This window comes from Nomascus leucogenys, chromosome 12, assembly GCF_006542625.1.
Source record: "Nomascus leucogenys isolate Asia chromosome 12, Asia_NLE_v1, whole genome shotgun sequence".
NCBI lineage: Eukaryota > Metazoa > Chordata > Mammalia > Primates > Hylobatidae > Nomascus > Nomascus leucogenys.
The window spans coordinates 40514414-40531394 of record NC_044392.1 but is presented as its reverse complement, the minus strand read 5'-3'; the positions used below and the strand labels follow the sequence as shown (position 1 = coordinate 40531394).

The 16981-nt window shown below is 46.1% G+C and overlaps 1 protein-coding gene across 3 annotated transcripts in view; it reads right to left on the bottom strand.

Annotated features, from left to right (window-relative positions):
- Positions 1-4106: 4106 nt before the first annotated feature.
- Positions 4107-16981, bottom strand: part of F11R (F11 receptor) — a 32955-nt gene continuing 20080 nt past the window's right edge. Inside the window, exons 3-11 of one of the 3 annotated variants that reach the window (XM_030824099.1) lie at positions 16843-16950; positions 16453-16599; positions 15970-16172; positions 15699-15801; positions 15463-15570; positions 15215-15227; positions 14865-14913; positions 14649-14728; positions 4107-4169 (exon numbers count right to left, since the gene is read on the bottom strand). In XM_030824099.1, coding sequence (XP_030679959.1) covers positions 14693-14728; positions 14865-14913; positions 15215-15227; positions 15463-15570; positions 15699-15801; positions 15970-16172; positions 16453-16599; positions 16843-16950 — 767 coding nt within the window. In that variant the 3' untranslated portion in view covers positions 4107-4169; positions 14649-14692. Of the gene's footprint in view, positions 4170-12040; positions 14729-14864; positions 14914-15214; positions 15228-15462; positions 15571-15698; positions 15802-15969; positions 16173-16452; positions 16600-16842; positions 16951-16981 lie in introns of those variants that run through there. The other 2 variants (XM_030824098.1, XM_030824100.1) reach the window with 2 other exon arrangements.

The following is a 16981-nucleotide window of genomic DNA, read 5'->3' as shown; positions in this document are numbered from 1 at the left end:
TGGCAAGACTCCTGTCTCAAGAGCCGAGCTCCCCAAGTGAGCAATTCCTGTCCTTTTTAACGGCTCACAACTCTAAGGGGGTGCGTGTGAGAGGGTGGTGATTGAGCAAGCAGGGGGTACGTGATCGGGGGCTGCATGCACCGGTAATTAGATCAGAACAAAACAGGATAGGGATTTTCACAATGCATTTCTATACAATGTCTGTAATCTATAGATAACATAACCGATTAGGTCAGGGGTTGATCTTTAACTACCAGGCCCAGGGTGCCGCCCGGGCTGTCTGTCTGTGGGTTTCATTTCTGCCTTTTAGTTTTTACTTCTTTTTTTTTTGGAGGCAGAAATTGGGCATAAGACGATATGAGGGGTGGTCTCCTCCCTTAGGAGGAAGCGAATTAGCTGACGTAGTCTCCAGCCCCAGGCTCCGCTAGCTCCGTGAGAAGCGGTCCCCGTGGGATCTTAAGAATGCCCTCGAGGCCGGGCGTGGTGGCACGCGCCTGTAATCCCAGCACTTTGGGAGGCCCAGGCGGGCGGATCACGAGGTCAGGAGATGGAGATCATCCTGGCTAACATGGCGAAACCCCGTCTCTACTAAAATACAAAAAATTAGCCGGGCGCGGTGGCACGGGCCTGTAGTCCCAGCTGGGAGACTGAGGCAGCAGAATGGCGTGAACCCGAGAGGCGGAGGTTTCAGTGAGCCGGAGGTTTCAGTGAGCCAAGATCGCGCCACTGCACTTCAGCCTGGGCGACAGAGCGAGACTCCGTCTCAAAAAAAATAAAAAAGAACGCCCTCGAATCTACTCGCAGGGACCTCAGGTATGGAAGCTTCGTCTGTCTTTTGGGAATCGAGCCAGGTCAGGCCTGAGTCTCTCCCAGATCCCGAAGACACCCAAACCGTGGGGTACCGGGGACAGTCTCAAGCTGAAGTAGAAAAGAATCTGCATTTCAATGCATTGTCTACATCCTTCCAGGTCCCTTCTTTGAGGTACTGCATTTTAAGTCGTAGGTAATTGATAGTAAATTCTGTGACTTACCTAATTTGTATTACTTCCTTTCCCACGCCCCAACGAATTTTTGCCTCCATTTGCAATTCAACATTCTTTTACTCTCCGTATAAATTTGTGTTTTTTCTGTTCTCCCTTGAATCGGTTATAACATTTACCTGGCTATCTCACACAAGTAAAATAAGGTCCTTCATCTGCGTTCATTTTTATGTCGCTATATTGTTTTTATTCATGATTTGACTTTTCTGAAAATTAATTTTTTAACAATGATTAGAGGCAGAATACGATTCCCCCCCCCTTTTTTTTTAATGTATAGTGTCTCGCTCTTATCGCGCGGTGGTGCAGTGGCAAAGATCATAACTCACTGCAGGCTCGAACTCCTGGACTCCAGCGGGTCTCCCACTTCGGCCTACCAAAGTGCTGGGATTACAGGTGTGAACCACCGCTCCAGGGACAATAACTGCAATATTAAAGTAACTGAAGCTTCAGGCCCCCATCCAAGGTCCTGTACCCAATTTTGTATTTTTTCTTAAAGAGATTCTCAATCGGTGCCAGGGTCAGTGACTCACGCCTGTAATCCCAGCACTTGGGGAGGCCGAGGTGGGCAGATCACTTGAGGTCAGGAGTTCGAGACCAGCCTGGCCAACATGATGAAACCCTGTCTCTACTAAAAATACAAAAATTAGCTGGGCGTGGTGGCGTGTGCCTGTAGTTCCAGCTACTCGAGAAGCTGAGACAGGAGAATCACTTGAACCTGGGAGGCAGAGTTTGCAGTGAGCAGAGATCACACCACTGCACTCCAGCCTGGGCAACAGAGCTAGATGGTGTCTATATATATATTATATATATAAATAATATATAATATATATAAAATAAATATATATTATATATATTATATATATAAATAATATATAATATATATAAAATAAATATATATTATATATGTAAAATATATATAATATATAAAAATAAATCTTCAATCGAATGAACTTCAGGCCAGCCAAACCTGTCTTCTCCCCTGCTGCTGACTGCTAGCTCTGACAGCTTCCATTAGGTAGTTGAAAGATAATTTGTTTTAAGGTATATTATTCTCACCACAAAGAAACAATATTTGCTGTGATGTATATGTTAATTAGCTTGATTTGATCATTCCACAATGTATACATGTATCAACATATCACTTGTACCTCATAAATAGATGCAATTAGTATTTTTCAATTAAAAATAAAAGTCGGCTGGGTGCGGTCGCTCACGCCTGTAATCCCAGCACTTTGAGAGGCAGAGGCGGGTGGATCACCTTAGGTCAGGAGTTCAAGACCAGCCTGGCCAACATGGAGAAACCCCACCTCTACTAAAAATACAAAAATTAGTTGGACGTGGTGACATGCGCCTGTAGTCCCAGCTACTCGGGAGGCTGAGGCAGGAGAATTGCTTGAACCCAGGAGGCAGAGGTTGCAGTGAGCCAAGATCACGCCATTGCACTCCAGCCTAGGCAACAAGAGACTCCATCTCAAACGAATAAAAAAATAAAAAATAAAAGTTTCAGCCGGGCATGGTGGCTCACGCCTGTAATCCAGCACTATGAGAGGCCAAGGCGGGTGGATCACCCGAGGTCAGGAGTTCGAGACCAGCCTGGCTAACATGGTGAAACCCCGTTTCTACTAAAAATACAAAAAATCAGCCAGGCGAGGTGGTGTATGCCTGTAATCCCAGGTACTTGGGAGGCTGATGCAGGAGAATTGCTTGAACACAGGAGGCGGAGGTTGCAGCAAGCCAAGATCATGCCATTGCACTCCAGCTTGGGCAGCAAGAGCAAAACTCTGTCTCTTTTTATTATTTTTTTTAATAATAATAATAAAAGTGTTATGCGTGTCCATATAAGAGACCACCTGAACAGGCTTAGTGTGAGCAACATGGCTGTTTATTCACTTGGGTGCAAGTGGGCTGAGTCCGAGAAAGGGATCAGCAAAGGGTGGTGGGATTATCATTGGTTCTTATAGGTTTGGGATAGGCGGTGGAGTCAGGAGCAATTTTTTACAGGCAGGGGATGGATATTACAAAGTACATTCTCAAGGGTGGGGAGGATGTTACAAAGTACATTCACAAGGGCAGGGAGGGTGTATTGTCACAAGGGCAGGGAGGATGTATTGTCACAAGGGTGGGGAGGAATGTTACAAAGTACATTCACAAGGACAGGAATATCACAAAGTACATTATCACAAGGGTGGGGGAATGTCACCGTGGCTTGACCATAGTGCAGCCAGCTCAGAGGATCTTACAAAGAGTTTCATACTTGCACGTGTTTTCTTGTGGCAAAAATATAAAACATTTAATTTCTGGGACTCTTTTTTTTTTTTTGAGATGTAATCTCACTCTGTTGCCCAGGCTGGAATGCAATGGCGCGGTCTCGGCTCACTGCAACCTCTGCCTCCCAGCTTCAAGCAATTCTCCTGCCTCACCCTCCAGAGTAGCTGGGATTACAAGCGCCCACCACCACACCTGGCTAATTTTTGTATTTTTAGTAGAGACAGGGTTTCATCACATTGGCCAGGCTGCTCTTGAACTCCCGAACTTGTGATTTGCCTGCCTCGACCTCCCAAAGTGCTGGAATTGCAGGGTGAGCCACCGCGCCTGGCTAGGATCATCTTTTTTTCTACAGAGAGAAAATCAATTGTATCTCTACCAGACAAACAATTTGCATTTGTATTAATATGAACAGGGATCATTTGTATCACTGTCAGGCTTCTACATATTTAACTTTTCTTTCTAGAGTTGCAAAACAGTACAAGACAAGGAAGGATACTGACCTGTAGAGAATCAGAAAACCCCCAGAAGCATCCTCTCCTCTAGTCTAGACAAATCCTAGTAATCCACTGGAAGGATGCCTGTATTTGTCCATTTCAGAAACTGTCACAATTTTTCCTTAGCTAACAGCAGGAATTTTGGTAGCCAAAAGTCATATTGCTTATTATCACTGTGGGAGCCAAGGCTTTTGGCTCCCTGAAGTTTACTGAAAATCACTGATGCAAGGCAGATTAATAGGAAAAAAGGCATACAAATTTATTTAATATGTATACATAGAAGCCTTCAGAATGAAGACCCAACCTCCCAGTGAGGTGCAAAAGCTTATACGCCATCATGAGGTTACAGAAAGAATGAGTTTGGATCCTGCGGGAGAAAAGGAATTCTGTTGATGGGCAATAAATGATTACTAAAGAGAATGGTTGGATCCGGAAACAAATTAACTTGTAAATAGTTTTCTTTGGAATTTAGATGACTATGAGAAGCAGGCATTAACTCATGAAAAGGTCTGTTCAGGTGTGGTTACATTTTTGGTCTTACAGGAGGAAAAGAAACACCATTCTCCTTGGAGGGTCTGGATCTTAGGCAAATAAAGGAACTTCAGCTTTTTGGGAGAGACCGTGTGGAGCGGGGAAGGTCAGAGAGACCTTCAGTTTGCTTCTTCGGTTCAGTATGTCAATGTACTACATTTGGGGGTATCGATTTATAAACCCCAACATTACCTAAGTGTATTGTTCCCGATGAGCCTCCCTCCAGTCCCTTTTCCCCTGTATCCCAATGGCCGGCAACTTGTGGAAATTCTTCCCAAGGCCTCTAAAAGCAGCGTTTGCATTTGCCTGGTTGCTGATGCAAGTTGTGAATTGCACGCGTGAATCCCTATCACTGGCCATCCACCACTCCCTTGTTCCAAGGCACTGAAACGGCACTGCAGAGAGGTGCCAGGTAACAAAGACTCTCCTTAACCAAGCTCTAGCACGGCTTCTAGCAACTCAAGGCCTTGTCCCTAGGAGGACCTCAGCCCCCCGCTTAAAATGCCTGCCTGAAAAAGCTCATTGCTGTCAGAAAAATTTACTGTGCATCCCAGCCCAAACCTAGTAATAGACACATGCCCCTGAACTTCATCTTAGTGCAATTACCTAGAAAGAAAGGTTGCAATTAAAACATCTTTCTCGGCCTCTTTGAGATGTAAATCTTCTACCCAGAGCTATTTTCACTGGGACCTGAGAGTTTCTTTGAAATGCAAACATTTGAGGAAATAAATCTTGCTCCAGCTCCCAGCCAGGTGGGTGCCTTGCTCTAACTTGCAACACTAGCTCCTGTCGTAAAAACAGGTGCTTATTTCTCTTCTGGACCAGCGCCAATTCACAAATCCAGATTGTCTAGTCACATGAAGCAATTCTTAATATCTTCATGCCTATCCTTTAGCACACCCCAGCCTTCAAAAGGCCTCCTGCATTTTTTTTTTTTTTTTTTTTTTTTTTTAGGAAGTTGAGTTCAGTTCACCTTGGGCCCTCTTCCCTACTGCAATAGTTACTACTTAAAGAAACCTATCCTAGGCCGGGCGCAGTGGCTCATGCCTGTAATCCCAACACTTTGGGAGGCCGAGGTGGGCGGATCACCTGGGGTTAAAAGTTCAAGACCAGCCTGACCAACATGGAGAAATGCTGTCTCTACTAAAAACACAAAAAAATTAGCCGGGCGTGGTGGCACATGCCTGTAATCCCAGCTACTCGGGAGGCTGAGACAGGAGAATCGCTTGAACCCCGGACGTGGAGGTTGCGGTGAGCCAAGATCGCGCCATTGCCCTCCAGCCTGGGCGACAAGAGTGAAACTCCGTCTCAGATAAGTAAATACCTATCCTTACTTCTTGTCTAAACTATTGTCTGGCTTTGTTTAGCTTTGACACAGGCTTTATAAGCCCACAAGTAACTTTAGGGCAAAGCCTTATAAATTCATCCATGGCACTGTCTTGAAGCTCTCTAACATTTCTGTGATATGCTTCAATCTCACTTCCAGCCTGTTCCAAACCTTCTTTTTAGTTTTCTACTTCCAGAGACTTTTTCCTTTGGTTAATCACCTTGTAATTCTTAGGTCTGATTCTACAGCTAGCACATTTCAGCCCCTACAAATAAATGCCTTCTCCCAAAATGTGCAGAACCTTTGCTATGCTACGTTCTATTTGTCTTTCTAGTACTATAAGTATCATAGCTCAAGCATGATCAACTCTCAGCTTCTTTATATGGTTATAGGAGTCTCTGACAAATCTTAGGACAAGCATGTTGTGCATATTTTTCTTGTCAACTTTTTTAAATGTGCAAAACATTAACATGGTTCCAGAAGTCAAAACTAGACAAAATGGTAAATAAACTCAGAGAAGTAATACTCCATCATGTATCTATTTTTATTTTTATTTTTTTGAGACAGAGTCTCACTCTGTCGCTCAGGCTAGAGTGCAGTGGCACGATCTTGGCTCACTGCAAGCTCTGCCTCTGGGGTTCACGCCATTCTCCTGCCTCAGCCTCCTGAGTCGCTGGACTACAGGCACCCACCACCACGCCAGGCTAATTTTTTGTATTTTTAGTAGAGATGGGGTTTCACCGTGTTAGCCAGGGTGGTCTCAATCTCCTGACCTCGTGATCCACCCGCCTCAGCCTCCCAAAGTCCTGGGATTACAGGTGTGAGCCACCGCACCCAGCCAATCATGTATCTGTTTCATCCAGACCTTATCTACCTCTTGAAATAATCAATTTAGTTTATTTTCCTTCCTGTGTTTGTTTCTGCAAAAATAAGCATATATAGTATGCCTTCTTATTTCCCCTCCTTTCTTATCAAAAAGGTGGCCTTTTTTTTTTTAAATTTTCTCATAGAGACAGGGTCTCACTTCGTTGCCCAGGCTAGTCTCAAACTCTTGGCCCCAAGCAATCCTTCCACCTCAGCCTTCCAAAGTGCTTGGATTACAGGTGTGAGCCACCATGCCCAGCCACTTTTCTTTTCTTTTCTTTTTTTAAGATGGAGTCTTGCTGTGTCGCCCAGGCTGGAGTGCAGTGGCGTGATCTCAGCTCACTGAAACCTCCGCCTCCTAGGTTCACACGATTCTCCTGCCTCAGCCTCCTGAGTAGCTGGGATTACAGGCACGTGCCACCACGCCCAGCTAATTTTTGTATTTTTAGTACAGACGGGGTTTCACTATGTTGGTCAGGCTGGTCTCCAACTCCTGACCTCGTGATCCACCCGCTTCAGCCTCCCAAAGTGCTGGGATTACAGGCGTGAGCAGCCGCACCAGGCGCCATTGTTTTTTTTAAATTGGGCAGCTTCCAGAACCTGCCCAGGCTCAGACAGACTCCCTATCAAGCTTTTGAATTTTTGCCAATCAGATAGGTGAGTTTAACTACTTTTATCCCTCTCTTACTTATCTCCAGCGAACCAGGCCTGTTACGTAGCATCACTGTTTAGAAGTTCCATGTCACGCCGGGCGTGGTGGCTCACCCCTGTAATCCTAGCACTTTGGAAGGCCGAGGCGGGCGGATCACTTGAGGTCAGGAGTTCAAAACCAGCCTGGCCAACATGGTGAAACCCCGTCTCTACTAAAACTACAAAAAAAATTAGCCAGGTGTGGTGGTGGGCGCCTGTAATTCCAGCTACTCGAGAGGCTCAGGCAAGAGAATTGCTTGAACTTGGGAGGCGGAGCTTGCAGTGAGCCGAGATCACACCACTGCACTCCAGCCTGGGTGACAGAGTGAGACTCTGTATCAAAAAAAAAAAAAGAAAAAGAAAAAGGAAAACAAATGAGGCTAGCTACTTTTTTTTTTTTTTGAGACAGAGTCAACACAGATTTTCAGGCTGGACACAGTGGCTCACGCCTGTAATCCCAGCAGTTTGGGAGGCTGAGGCGGGTGGATCACCTAAGGTCAGGAGTTCAAGACCAGCCTAACCACATGGAGAAACCCCATCTCTACTAAAAATACAAAACATTAGCCAGGCGTGGTGGCGGGCACCTGTAGTCCCAGCTACTCAGGAGGCTGAGGCAGGAGAATGGCGTGAACCTAGGAGGCGGAGCTTGCAGTGAGCCGAGATTCTGTCACTGCACTCCAGCCTGGGTGAGAGCCAGACTCCATTAAAAAAAAAAAAAAAAAAAAAAGATTTTCAATCATGGTTAATTGCCAATTACCAACCCATCACCTGTTTTTGCACAGCCTGATATATAAAAATCGTTTTTACTTTTTTTTTTTTTTTGAACTGGAGTCTCACTCTGTCGCCCAGTGGCGCAATCTCGGTTCACTGCAACCTCCGCCTCTCAGGTTCAAGTGACTCTCCTATCTCAGCCTCCCAAGTAGCTGGGATTACAGGCACCTGCCACCACACCTAGCTAATTTTTTGTATTTTTAGTAGAGACAGGGAGACAGGGTTTCACCATGTTGGCCAGGCTGGTCTTGAACTCCTGACCTCAGGTGATTCACCTGCCTTGGCCTCCCAGAGTGCTAGGATTACAAGCGTGAGCCACCACGCCCAGCTGTTTTTACATTTTTAAATGCTTGAAAAAGATTTGATAATTATTTCACAACACACGAAAATTATATAAAATTCACATTTTAGTGTCCACAAAAGAAGGTTCATTGGAACACAGCCATGATCATTGTCTATGGATGCTTTCCCAATAGAACTGGAGTGGTATCATTGTATAGAGACCTGCAGAACCTGAAAAATTTATTCTCTAGCCCTTTACAGAAAGTATGCCAAGCCTTGAGCCGGGCACGGTGGCTCACACCTGTAATCCCAGCACTTTGAGAGGCTGAGGCAGGTGGATCATGAGGTCAGGAGTTCGAGACCAGCCTGACCAACATAGTGAAACCCCGTCTCTACTAAAAATACAAAAATTAGCTGGGTGTGGTGCTGTGTGCCTGTAATCCCAGCTACTCGGGAGGCTGAGGCAGGAGAATCTCTTGAACCTGGGAGGTGGAGGTTGCAGTGAGCCGAGATTGCGCCACTGCACTCTAGCCTAGGCAACAGAGTGAGACTCTGCCTCAAAAAAAAAGAAAAAGAAAGAAAGAAAGTATGCCAAACCTGACCTAGAATACCCAATTTAAAATCAACCATAGACAGCTCTTAGGTGAGGTGCTGCAAAGTGATTTACAGACCTTGCTACATTACGTTTCCAAACTTCACAGAATACATATTACCACAATTTTTTAAGTGAGAAAACTAAGACATAAAACTTTGGCAAGAGTCTGGAATTAAACAAGGTCTGCCTGACTTGGAAACTAGAATTTTTTTTCCAGTGCACAACACACCCTCCTTAAATCTCTGAGGGATACTACATTCTGAATTAATACAAGCAGTATCCATCCACTGGCCCTAATTTTCTCCCTTCAGTCCATTAATACAGTACATCTAGACTATAATTTTGTTTTCCCTGAGTCTTTATTATCTGGGCTTAATGCTGATTCTTTCAGAAGTTTCTACATGACAAAATTTTAGGTCCCTTCACCCTCCAGATCACTCCTCTGAATATATTCATTTGTTGATAATGCCCTTAAAGTTTGGCACTTAAGTCAACTTGATGCAGGGGTAGGGTGCCGTCAGCAGAGTGCCTCCCTAGTTCTAAAAATTCTACATCTTTCCTACTTTATCTATGAAGGGTTGACTTTTTGAACCCAAAGGCAGAATCTGACTTATTACTATTGAATTTCAATTCAATAAAATTTAATAAGCTGGAGTTTACCATTCCTGACTATTTGAATCCTCATTCTGCACAATGATGATGTTGCAATTCCTACTAACTCCTTGCTGTCCACAAATATGATATGCATGCCTTCTGTTTTTCATCCCGGTCACTGGCAAAATTGCATTAAGTTTTATCCTTTACTCCAGAAGGTGGCACTCATAGGCCCTCCATTTCATAGAGAGCCTCATACTTAATATGCCTCACTCTGTCCAGAGTCTGTCTGTTGGGATAGCAGACTCAAGTGAGATTTTGTCACACTTCAGGGGAAACCCTAGGCCAAACATCACTTTTTTTTTTTTTTTTTTTTTTTTTGAGACTGAGTCTTACTGTCACCCAGGCTAGAGTGCAGTGGCGCCATCTCGGCTCACTGTGATGTCTGCCTCTCAGGTTCAAGCAATTCTTGTGCCTCAGCCTCTCGTGTAGCTGCAGTTACAGGCACACAGCACCACCCACCCAGCTAATTTTTGTTTTTTTTGGTTTTTGTTTTTTGTTTTTTGAGACGGAGTTTCGCTCTTGTTGCCCAGGCTGGAGTGCAATGGCATGATCTCGGCTCACGGCAACATATGCCTCCCGGGTTCAAGCGATTCTCCCGCCTCAGCCTCCCGAGTAGCTGGGATTATAGGCATGCACCATCATGCCCGGCTAATTTTTGTATTTTTAGTAGAGACAAAGTTTCTCCATGTTGGTCAGGCTGGTCTTGAACTCCCAACCTCAGGTGATCCATCTCCCTCGCCTCCCAAAGTGTTGGGATTATAAGCGTGAGCCACCACACCTGGCAATTTTTGTATTTTTCATAGAGACAGGGTTTCACCATGTTGGCCAGGCTGGTCTTGAACTCCTGACCTCAAGTGATCTGCCTGCCTCAGACTCCCAAAGTGCTGGGATTATAGGTATGAGCCACCGCGCCCAGCCCCAGCATTACTTTTAATGTTCTCTCTCCTCAAACCCAGATACCCACCTCTACAAAAAAAGTTAACTTCTGTTTCCAGCTCCTCCTCCTTCATTCTTTTCCATTCTGGGTCACTGAGCAGGATATAGGTTACCCAACCTCCCCTCCCCAGGATCTTAATCCCAGACCTACCATTTGCCTAGTACTGGTTGTGTGAACTTGGGCAAATTCCTTAGCATTTCTCTGCCTCTCTTCCCCATCTGAGAAACAGAGACAGTAGTAAGAAAAAATGGGCTAGGTATGGTGGCTCACACCTGTAATCCCAGCACTTTGGGAGGCCGAGGTGGGTGGATCACGAGATCAAGAGTTTAAGACCAGCCTGGCCAAGCTGGTGAAACCCCGTCTCCACTAAAACTATAAAAAAAAATTATCCGGGTGCAGTGGCAGGCGCCTGTAATCCAGCTGCTCAGGAGGCTGAGGCAGGAGAATCGCTTGAACTCAGAGGGCAAGGTTGCAGTGAGCTGAGATCGCTCCACTGCACTCCAGCCTGGGCGACAGAGTAAGACTCAGTCTCAAAAAAAAAAAAAATAAAGAAAAGAAAAAATGTTCTGTTTCATATCATCATAGCTAGTACCAGAGAAGGGGTAACAAGCTGGAAAAGCTAAAGAATTGGATATTTTTTAATGCAAATTGTGTTTTTCATTTGTCTACTTTATTAAGCTGTCCTCAGGCCCCAAGAAACATACTGTCCCCTCATTTAGAAACAGACTAACTCCATTTTCCTCCACTATCCCCTGCCCTGTCCTTGATCTGTAGATCCTGTTAAGACAGGAAAAACAATGTTGGTCAAAGGGTACATGCTTTCGGTTACAAGATGAACAAGTTCTGAATATGTAAGATAGAACATGGGAGGTGATGTGGCCGGGCGCGGTGACTCACACCTGTAATCCCAGCACTTTGGGAGGCCGAGGCGGGCAGATCATGAGGTCAAGAGATCGAGATCATCCTGGCCAACATAGTGAAACCCCGCCTCTACTAAAAATACAAAAATTAGCTGGGCATGCTGGCACGTGCCTATAGTCCCAGCTACTGAGGAGACTGAGGCAAGAGAATTGCTTGAACCCAGGAGGTGGAGGTTGCAGTGAGCCAAGGCCGTACCATTGCACTCCAGCCTGGCAACGGAGCAAGACTCCCTCACAAAAAAAAAAAAAAGGGTGATGTGTTAATTGACCATGGCAATCATTACACAAATGTATATGCATATCAAACCATGTTGTATACTTTGAAGAAAATAAAAAAAGACAGGAACAACAAACACATCCTTAACACTCAATCATTTTATCCCAGATTATGCTGAGTTCATGTCTCAAGGGAAACACCAAAATCCATGGAACTGCTCTCATTTTTTATCCCCTAAATGTCACTTTAACATAGGAAATGTCCATTGTGGGGTTATTCGCATTTAAACACAGGCCAATGGAAAAAGCTAAATTAAAATGTAATTATCAAGGTAATGGAAAGATATCCTAATCTCTTAATTAACAAGACTATCAGGAATATTTTGAATGTCCAATCACTCTAGGAGTCCCAATTCTCTTAAGGTAAGAACTTCAGGATTTAAACAAACTCAATGTGAAAAATAAACATTTATTACAAAAATTAGTTTTGACATTTTAAAGTGAATGCAGACAAGGTGTTTTCCAGTTCAAAAGGTCTGTTGTAAGCTAGAGAAGTAAATTCCAAGGCTGGTAATAACTGACTCATATTCTTCACAAGTGGCCTAAACAATAAGGAACCATTCACCTCAAATTCACAGAGCCATGAATCACCTCTGCTTCCCCATGACCTTTTCCATAACCCTCCTACTCTTCCAATCATGACACAGAACTGAAACATACTTTAAAAATCTCATCCTTGGCTAGGCACGGTGGCTCCCACCCGTAATCTCATCACTTTGGGAGGCCAAGGCAGGCGGATCAAGAGGTCAGGAGTTTGAGACCAGCCCGACCAACATGGTGAAACCCTGTCTCTACTAAAAATACAAAAATTAGCACCTGTAATCCCAGCTACTCAGGAGACTGAGGCAGGAGAATGGCTTGAACCCGGGAGGAGGAGGTTGCAGTGAGCCAAGATCACACCACTGCACTCCAGCCTGGGTGATAGAGCGAGACTCCATCTTTAAAAAAAACAAAACAAAACAAAAAACAACAACAAACTCATCCTTACTGAACCATTTCATAAGCTCTATTTGTCTAGTTGGATTTCATTTCTTCTGGAAAATTTATTGTTTAACGGCATGTGACCCTTGACTGATGGCTTCATTAGCATTTTGTTTTTCTTTTTGGATCCTTAATAGAAAACTCAGTTCTGTTAGGGATTTCCAAATAGGATAGGGCAAAGTCGCACTTAGTATATCCTTCACAGAAAGAAGCAAAATCAAGCCAAGAGGGCCCTCTATTTGTCCTCTTGCTAAGTTAATAAATAGACTGGGGGATGGTGGTAGATGGAGAAACAAAAATGTAAGGGTAGAGAAGGGTCCAAATGGGGAGGAGGAAAGCAATGACAGCCAGGCTGTCCAGCTCATTCCTGTTCATTCACATGCAGACCACCCATGATCTGGTCTTCAAATTCCTTCTGAATTCCACCCCACTAAATATAGTAGCAGTTACTACTTTAAACTACTACTAAAGCACTTGTTCTCCAAATGACCTGAGAAATCCCCCTGCCTCAGCTCTGGGACAGTAGTTCCTACAGCTGTAGGGAGGTCTGTTAATGCACCTGGTTGGACAGGAGGTACAAGAGTAAGTACCTTCTCCTCTTACTTGGTGGAACAGGCCAAGGAGATCCCCCAAGTACAGCACCAGCTTCACCCTGCGTACCTTCCTCCAGCAAAGGAAGGCCTGGCCACAAGAGGGCTCTGGAATGAGGGCCTGAAATTCAGAAGCTCTGCCTTGAGATAAGAACCAGGAAGGGGCAGGACCAGGCACTGGGAACCAGCCCCAGGTTGCTGGGAAGCAAGGCTTTGAGGCATTTTCCTGTGTACAAAGGAGCCCAGGAACCCTCAAAGACCTTTTCCCCTACTTACTTCCCACAAAAAAGAGCCTTGACAAACCAAGGTTTTATTTCCAGCGACATTCGGCTGATACAAACATATAGAAATACAATCTCACCAAAGAGCTAAGAAGCCCTCCAACATACACCCAATTTCAGCATACAGCTAAGACCACACAACACACACACAAGCTCAACAAAGAGCTAAGACCACTACACACATCTCCACAGCACCACAGGCACATCTCAAAAGGGTCTGTCCAGTAGTTCCAGCCAAGGGAAGGGTGATGGCCTGAGCCACCAGCTCCAGCTTTCTTTTCTTTCTTTTTTTTTTTTGAGATGGAGTTTTGCTCTTGTTGCCAGGCTCCTGAGCAGCTGGGATTACAGGCATGCACCACCATGCCTGGCTAATTTTGTATTTTTAGTAGGGTTTCTCCATGTTGGTCAGGCTGATCTTGAACTCCTGACCTCAGGTGATCCACCTGCCTCAGCCTCTGGGATTATAGGCACGAGCCACTGCGCCCAGCCTCCAGTTTTCTTTTCTTTAGAGCAGTGGTTTTAAATCTTTTTCGTTTCAAGTTCTCTGAAAATTTGCTACGCTCCCCACAACAAGAGCTCCTATTTTCCACAGACACAGTCAATGTCAGTCAGCTTGTATTCAGGAGGACAGGGTAGAGGGATCCCAGTGGCACTTCCCATGAGAACACAGAAGAGAGTGGGCCCCAGAGATGGAAGGACCCCAGTGTCATCACCAAACAACCATTTCAGCCGCTCTAGCCTCTAATCCCCGTTCTAGAACAGCTGGCCCTGGTCGTCAGTACACAAGGAAAGAGCCCAGAACCAAGCTCAAGATCCCTATTCAAAGATCCCTGCTGGCCAGGTGGGCAGTTGAGTGCAGATTCCTGGGACCCCCGCCATTTTTGCTGTCTACTTAGAAGGGAAGTCAATGGCATACCCCGGATTCCTGCCTGATCCCTCAAAGAAATGGGGAATAAACACTTTAAACAAGTTCCAGGCCACTCAGCAGTGGTAGGAAAGGGAGGGAGGGCATGAAGGAGGATGGGGCACATAGCTGACATTATTAAAAACACATCCTAAGAAGTAGGGGGCCCTGTGGGGTGTAGAAGACAAATAAGGCATCCTGTGAAACTACAGACATCAGGGGCCAGAGTCCCGGTAGCACCTGAGTAAGGCAAGTGCAGATGACAGGCGGTGAGCCGACCAGGCTCACACCAGGAAAGACGAGGTCTGTTTGAATTCTCCCTGCAGAAATAAAACATCCAGTCAACTCTCAATAGTCTTCTTTAGCTGATAATCCCCAAAACACATAAACATGGGCTAGAAATCTCCTCACTCCAGCCCCAGGTGGCCCACCCCTGCCCAGGGAAGGCATACTCACTTCACTTCGAGCACTAGGCTGGCTGTAAATCACCTTCTTACTCGAAGTCCTGTGAACAAGCCAGAAGACGGAGACACTCAGCCACCTAGGTGCTTATTAACCTCTCCTTGCCAACTTTAAAGGCCAGAACCGAGAATGCTACAGAAGCACAGAGTGCGCAGCAGAAAGCTATGGGTGGGGATAACAGGCCCAGGGCCAAGACCACAGAGAAAGGGCTGGATATCCAAATGCCTTCCCTCCAAACTGGTTTCTTCTGCCTTCAACCCCATTCCCCCAGGCCCACTTCGGCTTCAAACCACATGCATCCATGCTCTCAAACTTGGAGAACCCCAGGACAGCACCTCACTCACCCTTTCTTTGTTCCTGAAAGAGAAGAAATGGGATCATGAGTGTCAGCAGGACAGAAGACAGCATGGCTTGGGAAGATGGAGGGGCAGGCCCCCAGCTCTTGGTGTGTGTTAGATGGGTGTTCAGTGTTCCCCAGGGGACAACACCCACACACATGAGCATAGTATCAGAGTCAGTACTCAGATGACACCCATGCCAGGCCCTGGGATGGGGGCAGTTCAAAGGAGAGTCTCTGGGGGCAGATACTTACTGTCAAAGTGGCCTCGGCTATAGGCAAACCAGATGCCAAAAATCAAGATTCCCAGGAGAATCAGGGTTACAAGGACGGCTGCCACAATGACCCCCACATTCCGCTCCACTGCGAGACACAAATGAGAAGTCAGGCATGGGGATACTCACTCACGGTACCTACAGTATCACCAATGGCAGGATGAAAAGCAGACCCCAATCCCCACCCCAGGTCTGGGCTCAAGCCCTAACTCTCACCAGCTTCCATAAGCACAGCATTTGATGTCATGGGTGTCCCATACCCATTCCGTGCCTCACAGCTGTATTCTCCAGTATCAAAGGCTGACAGGGGATCAAAGACCTGAGGAAGAAAAACAAATTGGCTTCCTGCTTGAAGAAGCAAAATAGTCATTTTTTAATGTCTCTTGACCCCAGTTCCAAGTTCACCCTGTTGCCTGTTCTTCCTCCCACCTTTTGGGGTTCTATAACTGCATCCCCCACACATCTTTCACCACCAGCCCATCCATACCAGCTCTCCTGTTGTGGGATTCAGGACATAGGAAGAGTTGCTGAAGGCACGGGTGCTTTTGGGATTCGTAGGCATCACTATCCCATCTTTGAACCAGGTGTATTCAGAAGGTGGGGAACCATCTTGTTCTGAGCATGTCAGCACTGCCCGGTTCCCAATGGTGGCAGAAGAGGGGATGCTAACTGTAGGCTTGGATGGAGGCACTGTGGAACAGAAAGACAGAAGGTGCTGAGTACAGGGTGGGGGCTGCTTGAGTCTAAGTAACCAACTAGAATGGTACCCCATCTACTCGGCTCGAGCCTCCTGCCCTCACCATGCCCCTGGTTGCCACCTAACCAGGGGCTCATCCCCTCTCTGGCAGCTCCAGGACTCTGAACAGCCCACCTGTGGGTATTCTCACCATCAAAGAGCTCCAAAGCGCAGCAGAGCCTGCTATGAGAAGTAACTAACTCCGGGCCTACCCAGAAGACATGGGGCACGTACCAAGCACGATGAGCTTGACCTTGACCTCCCCATAGCTGTTGCCACCTTCCTCAGAGACCATACAAGTGTATGTCCCGGTGTCTTCCCGTGTCACAGACTTGAAGGTGATACCACTTGGCAAGAAGGTCACCCGGTCCTCATAGGAAGCTACCACAAGAGGAGGCAAGGGCAAGGACAGAGTGAACTGGAGAGCTAAGGGAGTCTGATGAAGGGGGGCATCCAAGGTACGCAAGTGTGCTCCTCTTCCCCCAGAAAGGGGGGTAGGAAGGCCATGAGGACTTGAGCCCCAGGGTGTGCCCTGGGATAAAGGCACAAAGTCTGGACCGTAGAATCCAGGCATGATAATCCCTCCACAACCTAGGCAATCAGAAAGGAGGAGAAGCAACTCACCTGTGATCTTGTTATTATAGCAAACGAGTCTGGTGGTATCTCCTTGGTCAAATTTCCACTCCACACGGGGAGAAGAAAAGCCCGAGTAGGCACAGGACAACTTCACAGCTGCAGACAGGGTCAAAATGAGCCGAAGGAG